General features: G+C 26.6%; 2 protein-coding genes and 1 long non-coding RNA gene across 3 annotated transcripts in view; 1 reads left to right on the forward strand and 2 right to left on the reverse strand.

Moving 5' to 3' along the window:
* Positions 1-3,633: 3,633 nt before the first annotated feature.
* Positions 3,634-4,287, reverse strand: LOC119674226 (histone H3.3 type c-like). Its single transcript, XM_038085352.1, has one exon. It carries the CDS (start codon positions 4,285-4,287, stop codon positions 3,634-3,636), a length of 654 nt encoding a protein of 217 aa, XP_037941280.1.
* Positions 4,288-7,529: 3,242 nt separating this feature from the next.
* LOC119677736 lies at positions 7,530-11,014 on the reverse strand. The gene is made up of 3 exons (XR_005252288.1): positions 10,813-11,014; positions 9,642-9,896; positions 7,530-7,652 (listed from the first exon to the last, which is right to left on the reverse strand). It is a non-coding gene; the product is annotated as an uncharacterized LOC119677736 (long non-coding RNA).
* The window catches only part of LOC119677735 (low-density lipoprotein receptor-related protein 6), a 60,936-nt gene continuing 57,474 nt past the window's right edge, over positions 10,394-13,855 (forward strand). Inside the window, exon 1 of the mRNA XM_038089197.1 lies at positions 10,394-10,542. Within this exon, the coding sequence (XP_037945125.1) occupies positions 10,497-10,542 (46 nt within the window). The 5' untranslated portion in view covers positions 10,394-10,496. The remainder of the gene's footprint in view (positions 10,543-13,855) is intronic.

Genomic DNA, 13,855 nt, shown 5'->3' on the forward strand with positions numbered 1-13,855 from the left:
TATATTATTTAATATGTTAAATTTTTAGTCTTTGTAGTGCTTTAATATCATTTAATGTCTATTTATAAAATAACTGTGAAGAATTATATTCTTTAAACATAGCGAAACAATATTGTTATTTAGTTTAGTTATTTAAAAATTATAATATAAATTACTCTTATGTTAAAAACTAAACTAAATGTATATATATAATGCGAAAATAAGTGAGCACATAAATAGAATTTAAAAAATCGCATAACTAATTTACTGTGTTATATGTATATATACATATAGGGCTGATAATTAAACAATTTGAATTATTTTTCTTATCATATAAATTCATTTGAAGTTATTATAATTCATTTGTTTCAGTTTTTTAAACTTAAGACAATATTGTGGTTTTATAATTTTATTAAAAAGTAAATAATTTTTTAAATTGTTTTGATATAATTTAAAAATCACATAACTATATAATTAAATTTTTGTAATTTTTGTTGAAATTACATATATACATAAATAAAAGTTTTATCTTCGTCTATTTAAAATATCAAAATCAAAAACGGTCAATAAATCAGTTATTTATTAATAGTGTAATATAGTTATTAATAACGATAAAAGACATTCTTTTTAATCAAATAAGTTTCAAATTATTTTCTGTATTGATTTATTTAATACACCTTTGTAAATTGCTGGGTAAAAGAAAATTAATGTATAAATGGATTCCTTTTTTAGTGACATAATCACCACAAATATTAAATCAATTATTTTTTAGCGAAGCATTTGTTACACATTTTAATAATATAAATATATTAGAAGTTCCTTTTGATTTTTATTATTTGTTTATACTTCAATTAATATTCTGTATTTATTTATTTATATTAAAACTACCTTCTATTTTATATATAAAAATAATAATTTAAACAAAATATAAATATTTTTAAAATTGTCAATGAATTAATTTTTTAGTTAATTTATAAAACACATGTTTTAATAATATAAAATTTATAATTTATACATATTACAAAAATAACTTCTGTATTTGTTTTTTTATATATTTAAAAACTACCACACATTTTACATATTTTAAATAAAACATAAATATTGTAAAAACTAATAGCGAAATAATTTTTTTTAAAAAATTTATTACTTATGTACCTGTCAATATTTACTTTACAAAATTAACTTCTATATAATTTCTATATTTATTTATTATTATTTATTTATTATTTTGAAAATATGAAGTATTTTACAGGGTAACAACTAATTTATTTAAAAATCAAATTTCAATAAAGCCTTATTTTCAATTACTGCAATTATTATCAACATATTTACACTATTAATATATGTATACTTTTGTAATAATTATATTAATATATAATTAATGCATTAATGTTAAATAATAATAATAAATATCAATCACATCAAATATATAAAAATATAAAATAAGTTATAAACAAAAAAAAAATGCTTGTCGTATCTATACAGTGTGGCGATAAAGATAGTACTATATACAATGGCTATGAACCACATAAATTTTTGCCATATTGCTTTAGTTTAAATCCCGGCTTTTCTACGCTTTTGGTTCAGTACTTGCAAAACTAATAGGTCGGTTAAAATATATTCTAAAATCGGAAGTTGTTGTTTAAGACTGGTTCGATTTCGGCCTGATTTAAAGCTCTGCTTTATAAATATTCAAAGCTGTATCTTTAACTACAATTTTCTGCTTAACTGAAACAACCGCTTCATATCTATACCATAATAAATATAAATGCAAGGAATAAATTTATATATATTTAAATTTAAGTTTTTATATATATAATGTGAATAAAAACTGTATTTTATTATATATTAATTTCTTAAAATTTTTATTAATGCATTAATTTTTAATGATTAATTTAGTTAAAATAATTATTAATTAAAGTTGACTAAAAATTGTTTAAAAACATTTTTTTAATTTAGTTTTATTATATATTAGTATAATTATTACTAATGTATAATACAGATTTTATTGACAATTGTAAATGATTAAAATCTTACACATTATAAAACCACATTTACACATAATTAAATTAATTTACATTTTAATTTTAACTAATTAAAATAAAAAACAATATATAATTTGATAATAGTGATGTAAACTGTTAAAAATTAATTAATATTTAAGCCAACAAAATAAATGCAATTATCTTGCAAAATTTTTGTATCTAAATTTTAAATAAATGTAAAAATTAAAAAAAAAAACTTTTTTATTACTATTAATATATTTGGTTGATGCAATAAAATAACTATGATATCCGAGACATTTTAGAAGAACTATAAAAAATAAAAAATCTCTGGTTTTGCTTCATCCACCAATTTTTGTAGTTGTAACTCAGAAGGAGAGTACGTTACTTGCCTGTCGAAAAATTAGAGTAATATTGAAATAAATACCAAGCCGCTCATAGAACCGTTTGTGAGGTAGTGATGTGGTGTTATGTTTATTAATACTAAAGGCTTATGTACCAAGAGGAAGAAAGATGGATCATTTGTTAACCTTTGTCATATAAGAGTTATTGTCAGATGTCTGCACGCAAAGTAAAGATGCGTGTAAGTTGGCTATAATTACCAACTGGAAAAATGTTAATTATTTTAGTGGCGGCTTATCAGCATTACGCATCAATCTTAACTATAGTAGCATGATTCTGAGGTTCCTAGAAAATAAATCCTCCAGATCTTTGCTTTTTATTTTTTTTTATTTTTATGTTAAATCTGGCAGTGTTTCTGTGACACTATTTTCTATTCCTAGCATTATTATACTATTCCTAGAAAATAAATACTCAAGGTTTTTAATTAGGAGATTCGTGTCTTTATAATTTTGTTTTTGGTTTAAGCTGCTACTATTTCTTGAACCGCCTTGTGTTAGATTTTATATTCTGTCGTTTTCGGGTTTCTTTCAGTGATAGCACAGATTTCACTAACATACTTTCATATGTAATTTGGAATACGCTGGATGCCATAAAGTTGCAGATGGTAACATTTTTGGACAATGGATAGTGGTTATAGACAGCAACATGCGATATGTACCATTCTTAAGGTTTAAAAGCATTGCAACAAATTTTATATTGATTAAAATGATTAAATTATTAAAAATAAATATATTTTTACCTGAACTTTCCTTTAAAATTTATTAAATACAAAACACAATTTTTGATTTGTTCAAATCCTTTACTTTAAAATAACACGAGTTGGCATGAAAGATTGTGTAAAAAAAATCAGAGCAGCAGTACGCACTCAAAATAGTGGAAACTAGTCTAATTTAGAGACTAAAATCAGTTGTGTTAAATAGTGACACTTAAGGAATAAGAAAGTGTTGGCTGTTCAACCAATATCAGTGGTAGTTTTGTGCAAATATTTTACGAAATTGTCAATATTGTAAAAACAACATAGACAATTATATGATGATATCACTACACAGTGTGGGTTAAGCTGGAAACAGTGATTAACGGACAATTGCGTACTTAACTAACAATACTTCGTACTACTAGAAGTACTTTTCAACACAAATAAACGTTTTTAAAAAAATCAAACCTTTTATTATATATATAGATTAATATTAAATAAACACTAAAATAATAATTATTCACTTCATACTATCATAAGCAAAATGTACAATAATTACAAAACATTCATACTCGAGCGTAAAAAACTAACTAATTCTACATCTTTAACCATAAGTGTAACACGATTTCGATGTAACGTCAATAAGTACGCATCCGAACATATTGAAACCATGTACATTTCGGCTGCTGTTTGCAAAGCTTCTAGCGCTTCCTTCGTTATCCGATCAACAGAGGAGGAGCATTCCATCATTATTTCCCGGACGATACGACCAAACGGTAGCCTTGGTATCAATAAGTTCACGGTTTGTTGCAACCTCACAATATCTTGTATACATTTAGTAGGGGCATTTCTTTTACGTGATCTTCTATTCAGACTAGACTCTACCCTCGCGTTTGAAGCCGCAGCACTTCTCGACGTTGTTGATTGTTGACTTTGATTTCTTGCAGTCGATTTTCTTGCTGTTGGCTTCGTTATTGTAGATTGTTGGCTTTGAAGATTTGTGGCCGACTTTCTAGGTGATAGCCTCCTTGCAGCGGGCACAGATATATTGCTTCTACTTTGGGATGCATTTAGAATTCGACTAGACGCTCTCTCCGGCGACTGGAAATCAGACGAAAAACTGCTTGTGTTATCCGTGTCGGTATCACCCAAATCCATTGAAACTGTTTTTGTACGAGACTTTGGTCCCGGTTTATTATGACGCCTCATAATTTAATTTCACATAAGCCTAATCAACGACAAATCTAAAATGCTTTGGTACTGACGGTTGTTTTTAAACAATTGGCGCGTCAAAAGAGAAATGTCAAAAGATTGGAACAGTGCTGTAAAACGTTTTTATATAAATATCTAAAGCAATACTATACGTTCACAAATACTTGCTAGTTTATGCGAATCTTTCAGTTCTAGTATTTTAAAATAGGTTCAAAAATTACAAAAATTTATATTGCTTTTAAAGTTGATATTAACTGAAATCTTCCAAGGCAGCTTAAAAGTATTTTTAATTCTTTTATGCAACGCTTAAAAGAGTTGTCTTACTAAAATTAATAATTAATTGATTTTAATAAGTTAAATGTACTTTGAAGCAAAATTATTTTAATGCTGTTACGGTGGATTAATATGGTGGCTGTATACCAAAGCCAACTTGAGCACAAAAGGTGTTCTATGATCCTAAAATCGATTTTAATGACCTTAAAGTAACTATAAAGGTTCTCATATATGAAATGATGCATTTAAATCTGAGTATGATATGTAATTAATCTAAATATAAAAGCTATATAACTCCAACGAAAAAAATTAAAAATAGCATTAGAGTAAAAGCATACCCGAACATATATAAATACTATATAATTGTACTGCGATAGTACTACAATGAAATCAATTGGTCTCTCTGAACATGGTCGCTACTTTTTTTAAATTTGATATTTAAAATTTAATTGTAAAAAATCTGCTCAGCATGAAAAATCAGGTTGTATTGGCAAAACTTGATATAAAAAATGAGATTTGAATTTTAGGTTTAACTAAAATACAAGTTTTTAGAAGTTTATGTATAACTTATAGTTACCACAGAACATTTGACATTATCTTGTTTCGCATCGTGTCTGTGTGAACATATCTTAAATATTCATAATATCATTTTTTATATTAATCTTAATAATGAAAGATTACTCCTATTCGCAAGAAATAATGTATATTAATTTTAACTTGATTTTTATCATCCTGTTTGGTTCGATAAAAACTTATTCATATGACTAATATAAACTTAATCTGAGATTATTTATGCCGTGTGAATAAATTATAATTAAAGTTTTTAACAAGGTTCAAACTAAAACCAAAAAATATTACTTTTATTTAGCATGTAAAACTTTTTCGAATTTATTTCTATGTCACTTTCCTGATTCAAATTTCTTAACATATATGCGCAGTAATAATGTCAATATAATCAGTAATCAGTAATAATTAATTAATCAGAAAATATTAACATTCTTTCGTTCTAATAAAGCAACAAAAAAAAATATATTTGCAGCGAATTAAGTTGGAAGTGAATATAAATAAAAATAAAGAAATTTTTAAAAATATTTGCCAAAAATAAAAATAATGTACTATCTGAAATCAAAAATAATTATTTTCGTTTCTTGAATCAATGAAAAAATATCCCATAGTTATGTAATGTAAATTTGCAATACCCTGTATATAATATTTTATTCAATCTAAAAAATAAGGTGAAAAAAATATTTATTAAATTTATTTTAAGCTGACTTTTTAAAATCTAATATACATTTAACATATTCGATTATTATTCACTGTATATTGTATTTTTTGTGTATTAATTTGTGTTATGACTGTGTACTATCTACTTCTACTGTAGTTCATATACACAATATAATGTGAATACAACATTGTGATGAATATGAGGAATAAGAAAATACCGACTGGCGCAACTATCAAATCGAATCTTGCTCTATCGGTGTGTGGACGTGTTGCGCGTTATCATGTGAAAATTTTTGAAAACATATATATATATAATATGAAAAAAGAAATATTAATTGCGTAAATTGTATTTCTTATTTAATTCTTTAGATTTGTGAATTACTTTATAATTAATACATATAATGTGAACCATATCTAAGAAAAGGCATAATATGCATTCTACTAGTAACTAAAAGAAAACACCAGCGCATCAAGTGCGTTAAAGTGGAAAACGTAATGTAAATAATGATAAAAAAATTTTGCTACAATTAAATATGATAAAGAAGATTAAGAATAAATTTAATAAATTATATGTTAACAAAGATGTATTTTTACTATTTGCGGTATTTTGCACGATGTTCCTAATTCTTAATTAAAATTTTTATTGCATTATTTTCATTCCATATTTCATTTCCTCCACTTGTTACGATTTTTATTTGCTTCCTTTAATATCTTCAAAAATTTTGTTACGTGCGTGTTTGTGTTTATTTTGCTTTCTTGTGCATGTTATTTACGTAGAAAAAAACAAATTTTTTGTTTATATGCCTACTCCTTTTATGTGGATTTTGTTTTTATTTTGACATTCGCTTATGCTTTTAGTGTTGCACGGTTGCATGGCTGCCTTTTGTTGTTGTTAGGTATTTTGTTTTGTTAACTTACCTTATGGAATTTAACGTGAAATTTAGCTATTCAAAATATAAATTCCTTTAAAAGTATGTATAATAATTAAACAAAATTCCATAAATTAATGAACACATAGTAATTAATTTTTTTTTGATTTAATTATACTTAAATAAGTATAAAATAATAAATTTTAGCGGATGTAAAACCGCAAAAGTGCATTGGCGTGATATTGTTTTGTTTGTGGAGCAATTGTAAGTGCAACATTGTTTATAAGGGGTATCAATGTGTATAAACATTTTGGTTTCTTTGATGTGCGGAAAAGTATATATTTTTCAGTTAATTCATTTGATTTGTGTTTTTCTTTTAATGAGACAATAAATTTAAACATAACGTAAATAAATACTCCAAACTGTTGAATTTTGTTCATGAAAACTGTTTATGTATTTAAAAGAGAAATAACATGTAAGATATATACATTTACAAATAGTGTAAAAATGATATATAAGGATTTTCTGAGAATATATTTTTAATACAATAAATGGACTTTGGAGACAACTCTATTAAGTAACATATATTCTTTTGCCATTGAACAAAATGGATTTATTCAGTTCCCTTTACGTTTATTGGTTCCAACGTAAATAAATCTTGAGATACAATATTAAAGTATGGCACATAGACATTGGGTACGCATCCTAAATATTTATTAAAAAAATCACTATAAATTATTAACTTGCTCTACAAAAATCATTATAACTGGCACTTTTTAAGTAAGAAAACGTTCCTAGAGATTTTGTACAGAATGTTTTTATTGAATTATTTTTTCATTGTTTTAAATATTATTTCACTTTTTTGTTTTCCATATACTTACTTTTTTGGTGCTATAAGGTGGCACATGTGTATTTAAAAATAGATACATATACGTTTGAGCTAAGTTAAAACTGACTGTATGCGTGGGTAAAGTTGGTGTTGCAGTCCACAGGGATCTATAAAGCAGAACACATGAAAATAATTACAAAGACCTTTACATGGGTTAGGATGTAGATAGATAATGGTAGCGTGCAAGATGATGAAATTGTTTAGGAGTAAGAATGTATTTGGAATGGGCGGAAAAACCTAACCACTTTAATGAGACGGGTCTAAAGATCGATTGGAGTCAAATTTTAGTGTGCATGAAAACAGATTAGCGACGTCATTAATGGTGGATTCCACTGATGTTAGCTCCATTGAAGTAAGTGAGAAACGAATGCATCTTCGAAGGAGGGTTCTACTAAACATGATGCCAAAAAAAAATCGGTATATGACAAACTATTTACATAAGTCATTTTATAGATAATATTAAGTTTTGTGTCAATTTTTTTTGGGCACATTTTTTTTAGCCTTCGTTGTTTCTTAATTAATATTTAAACAGACGATGTTTACATTTCGATTATAATAAGTGGATACAACATTCATCCTTTAAAAACAAAGAAAAGTTAAATTCTGTAAGTTTAAATATAGAAGATCCTATCTCCGTATAATGTTAAGATGTCCTGAACAGCTGACATTTTGGCTTTCATTTCAAAGGCTTAATGTCTTCTGTTCATTTACGATCAGTTAAAAGCATTAAAGATCACCTATAGTAACTGTTCTGCCACTTTGGTAGCCACTATCTCGTAACATTTTTATTTACCATAGTCTAAATGTACTAGTTAGAAATGAATCGATTTTTTAATTACTCCAATTGTTTCCGCTTAATTTTAATATTAAAAATATTTATTATTTTATATACACACACGTAATCCTACACATAAAACATGATTTCTAAATTTAATAATTTAGCAATTATACTGGCTCAACTTTTGGTTAATATCTACTACCAGAACCCAATTCTTCTCTACTTAGAGATTCTCTTATACTCCACACGAGAAAAAAATAAACATAATTAACCAAAAATATAAAAGCAAAAAAAAAAGAGGAAAATTAACAAAGTCGCAGACGTAATTTAAAGCAGTGCAATAAAAAAATTATTAATTAATAAATTGTCATAAATTTTGTTGCTTTTATCGCTTATCAATACGAAGGCGGCATAGAAAAAGAAAACTTTAAACAATTTAAACACTAAATAGCAACTACTACTACCGAAAAAAAAATTAAAATTAAAACGAGATATAGAGAAGAAAATAAACAAAAACTATGGTATGAAAAATGCGAATTTGTCATATTCATTGTAATCATACTCTCTACACTCATATGAAAATAGTTTATAAAGTTTGTCATACTATTTTTTTATAGGAAAATAAAATCACAACAATCTATAGATTTAGAAGTGCGCGGGTCTATACCTCAGTGTTACAAATTTAAGGTAACCAATGTTGCTTATACAGTTGGAGTTGCACTTCCCTCTTGAAATACTAAACATAATTGCTTCCTAAAAATGGTGGTACAATCAGGTTAACAAAAATACAAACGTCTATCAACGTCTGTATTTAGCTAAACTGAGTCTATATTCAATCGATAGATGAATAACGTCTGCCTAAACCAATACGATTTATTTTGGCTTGTCTAAGGTTAAGGAACATCTAAACAAATTTTTGTCTACACCGATTTTTATCACATATAAACCTGGTAACCAATATATGCCGTAATAGAGCTTCTAAAGAAATCTATGGTTTCATGTCATTAACATTGCGATATTTCAGATTTTGAACTCAGGTTAAATTTAATTTCTTTCCTACGTTTTTGCTCCATTGTTCATTTAGGATTGAAGTTAAACAGTTAAAGTTGCATTAATAATTAATTAATAAGCAAAACTGTTTGAAAAGTCTCAGTTCTGATTAATTGTAACCTAAATTTAATGTTCTAACTTTTCTTATACGTTCATATATATTTATTTGACAATGTATTTTTGCTTTATATATGAGCCCTAAAAGTTAAAAAATTTATTAAACCAATAAAAAATTATTATTATTAAAATATTTAATCTGGTGGCTTACCTCAAACACATAGACCTATTTCCAATTTTCTTCAGACCTCAATGTAAATTCGAAACAGTGCTTGATTTTTTGTTCCTTACACCTTTTCCAACTTTCGGAATTGTGAAACCAACCTCAATAATTTTAGCTGTAAAACACATAATGCTCCGAGATGTCCCATTATTCCTTTCGCTCTCAGCTGCATACGTTAATTTTTATTGTATTCTTATCTTTGTTGTTTTTAACTTTAATTATCGTTAGCAAACTAAAAATTTTCTAGAGAACAGTTATAAATAAATTATAATAAATTAAATTATATTAATAAATAATTAGTTTTTAGCTATATAGGTGAAATTCTTCAAGATCTCTACTAAACCAAAAGTAACTCTTTTTCTTTTTTTCATTACAGTTCGAGGAAATGCGGAGAGCTTGCTTTAATGTTTCTTTTTAATTTAAATGTACATAATCTTATAAAACGAAAAAGTTAATAAAATAAATAAATATATATATAATATATTTAATATAAATAAAAGGTTTCATTGTGGCGTCGCTTATGAAGAATCAATAAGAATGGCTTCAGAGCCATTGTTTAAACATAAAATAACATTAAAACCACCTGCCAGAAATAGAAAAATCGAGAAGGCTCCAGAACTTATAAACTCTTCAACACAAATTAAACAGTTAAAAAAGTTTCTAAAATGTAATTGCAATACCAAAACAAAATTAAATAACCACATAAATATATTATTTAATATAATAATAATACAATTTATTACAATTATAACAAAATCAGTTTATAAACAAATAAATAATATTAATAACAATTTGTGTCACAAAAATGTGCAACACCATAAATGGAATTTTTTATTGATTTTCATGATCTTAACTTCCTGCGTAGGTGATAGTTACCAGGCTAGAAATGGTAAGTACATATATAATATTTTACTACAATTTTTTAAAACAAATGTATTTTGTCATTTAAGTTGTTCATTATAAATAATTAAAATAATTAAAATTTATAGTATTTTAAAAATTATATTTTTATATAACAATGGTTATTTTTCGAAGTATTCAAAAAATAAACCTTACTTCAGTATGCTCTACTCTTCAATAGTCTAGTTTCTTGAGTTAGAAACAAATTATTTTATCTTGTAAAATGTTTTGCCTTTCACATTAGTGAAAGATAACTCACCTTTTGTTTTGATATTATTGCTATCTATAGAGATTCTATCTATATGACACCTGAAAATTTGTTAGAGTAGTCTTGAAAAACTTGTCGTCCTCCACAGTATTTAATAGACTACTCTCAATATTTTCTTATGTGGTATCATAATTTAATGTGAGTCTTGAAAATACAGTAACATATATCATTGTTCAAAATTTCCAGAGATGGAGATTAGTTTACAATAGAAAATTAGATATAATAAGATAATATTATATTTACCTATATTATATTTTTGACATCTTAAACAAAGTTTTCTAGAAAATTATGAGTACATAGTTCGCTAAGTTTTCAGCAAGTTATTTGTTTTTTGTGTTCATTCAGTTAAGATTTCTCTCACTCTCATAAACCCCTTTTAAGCTCAAGCATTCACTTATTCGAAATTCATTCATTTCAGTACTGCTCTATTCCTATATTTGGCTACTACATTGAAGTTCTCTATTAAGCTTTTTGGGATGGATTTAGTCTTTAGTCTTTTTAGTATAGAAGACTATACTAGGGTTTTTGCGAGAAATGTGGTAGTAAAACGGCGAAAAATTGCTAATTAAGGTACATGGAAGTTATCTAACGGCCTGCCATTGCAACCAACCAAGGTTTTTGGCCACTTATGTTATATTTTACAACATTTTAAATGTTGCAATTATTTTAAACATTTAAAAAGTTATAATTGATTATGACTCCTAAACTGACTGTTAAACTTGAAAGAATTTTTGGCATCTTTAACGATTTCAATAGTTCATCCATGTAAAAATATCGCTTCTCTGTAAATTATTATAAAACTTTATGTCATGGAACAAAAATTTGTAAAAATTGTCGAGTTTAGTAAATTTTTTTAACTTATTTCCTTTGCTATATCCGCATTTAGACCATATTAATATGCAATATAGATGCCGTCATTCTGCAGCTTGAGTGGTTACAAGACCATAAGACTCGGACCATGTAAACAACGGCATGTAGAACGCACTGCTCAATTTTTACTTGAAAAAATATGTGGACTAGATAAATATAACCGTGTTTTACGATCAGTGAAATACGCAATATGTTTTTTTAGAATCGGTATTAATATCTTACAAGAAAATAATATCGTTTAGGACAATACTGAGACTCTGATTTAATATATCTTACAATCACTTCAGCTGCAGACTGCCAATGTCCACCGGGGCTTATTCTGTTCTATATAATTGAGAAGATTATAGCCACAAGCGATTTGTAAGTTGATCCTTTATTATTCAAAATGAATTTTTAAATAATTTGTTCCTATTGAAACCTTGCATAAAATAAATTTGCAATACATTTTAAATACTCTATGCTTACCTAAAGTCTAGGACAACAAAGACGATAAAATTACTTTATATCCATTCATTTGCTTTGCAATTGTGCGAACCATAAGGACATAGCTCGCAGACATTTATTTAATTGAGAAATTATTTGAAAACTGAAAAAAATTAAGAATTTTAAAAACAATATATATAAAGACAAAAATGAACCATGGATTCAATAATAACGTATTCCGAATTTATACAAATAAAGGATTGGTTCTTTAAAAACATTCTTTAAAAGAAAAAAATTAATAAGAAGCGTATGAATTCAAAAAAAAAAAAAAAATAGAAGAATCAATGAAAACTGGAAAAATAAAAAGGAGTGAACATTATTTTTTTCAACATTGGCAGTCCAAAAGAGGATTTTCCTTTGCCAGTTATTTTCTACTTTTTCTTTTTAATACTTCAATTTCATTTTTTGCCATTGACATTGTACCAAATATCCACGAAAGTCATTGAAAAACTGCAGTTCAGCTCAGTTCAGTTCAGATTTCGCGAACCACCCAAAATGTGTATAAATCGGGACCGCACGTTCTACTGCATTTTTCCTTCTGACAACATCATCCTTTATAGCTGTGTTGGCTATAAAAAACGCTAACAAACTTCACAGCACAAAGGCAAAATTGCTTTTGTATGCGATTTGTGCAAAAGTGCAAAAACTCCCAAATACTTTTTTATTGAATCCGAATTTGAATAATAAATATCGTCCTCTTCCATTTGTTGCTCGCTTACCCTGTATTTTCGAAGGCAAAGACACATATACGCTATACGCAGGAAAAAAGGAAAAGCCCTTTGTTTATTTCGCTCCGTTAAAAGTAAAGTGAAGTGCATCTCGTTTTGTGCTCAGACTTTTTTATGCCGCACTATTCCATTATTCCCTTTTTAGATGTCCTACAAAGAGATGTTGGAGTATAGAAATGTTGGCGGCAGTCGGAGGAAGGCAATCAGGCTGACGTTTAACATATTGGAATTTGTGAATGTTCACTGGTGAAATGTAAATGTTCCTTTCGTTTACGTTTTACTAGTATGTCTATGGATGGCTATGAACGTCATAGTAGTAGTAAACGTCATCTCGTAGTAAGTGATGAAAGGACATCAAAGGAGTCATATTCGTTTTTCGTTAGGTTAAATCAACAAAATTTCATTTTTTTTTATTTCTATTTAACATTAAATTTTCTTCCTTTAAGGCACACATGATGATGATGACAAATTGTATAAAATCACGTATACGATATATATATATACCTTACTCACATGCATACATGACATATATACACACATACATAACATATATTTCTATGTAAATATCATTTAAATAACGTGTTAAATTAATTTTGCATATGTGACAGTGAGCTCAAAAGCTATTCAAGTTAGGGTGTCAATTTAAGGAATTTAATTTTATTTTAGGGTTGGAAATTAGCATGAAATATACTTGGGGGAATAGAGCCAATTATGTAAAATGTTGCATTTCTTAATTATGATCACATAAACGGTTTTTTAAATAATGAAACAGTTGACAGTAACTTACAGATAATAGATTTAATTATAAATAAACAATAGTAAATCTAAAAAGTATGACTACCATACAAAGTAATCATAATATCGGTTTGTGTATATATAATTGGTAGGTTCAGGTACAGGTAAACTGTTCTATCATTGATGTAGTTAAGTTAATTTTATTGGCGGTAGAGTTT

The sequence above is a fragment of the Teleopsis dalmanni genome, chromosome 2 (assembly GCF_002237135.1).
Source record: "Teleopsis dalmanni isolate 2A chromosome 2, ASM223713v2, whole genome shotgun sequence".
NCBI classification, from domain to species: Eukaryota; Metazoa; Arthropoda; class Insecta; order Diptera; family Diopsidae; genus Teleopsis; species Teleopsis dalmanni.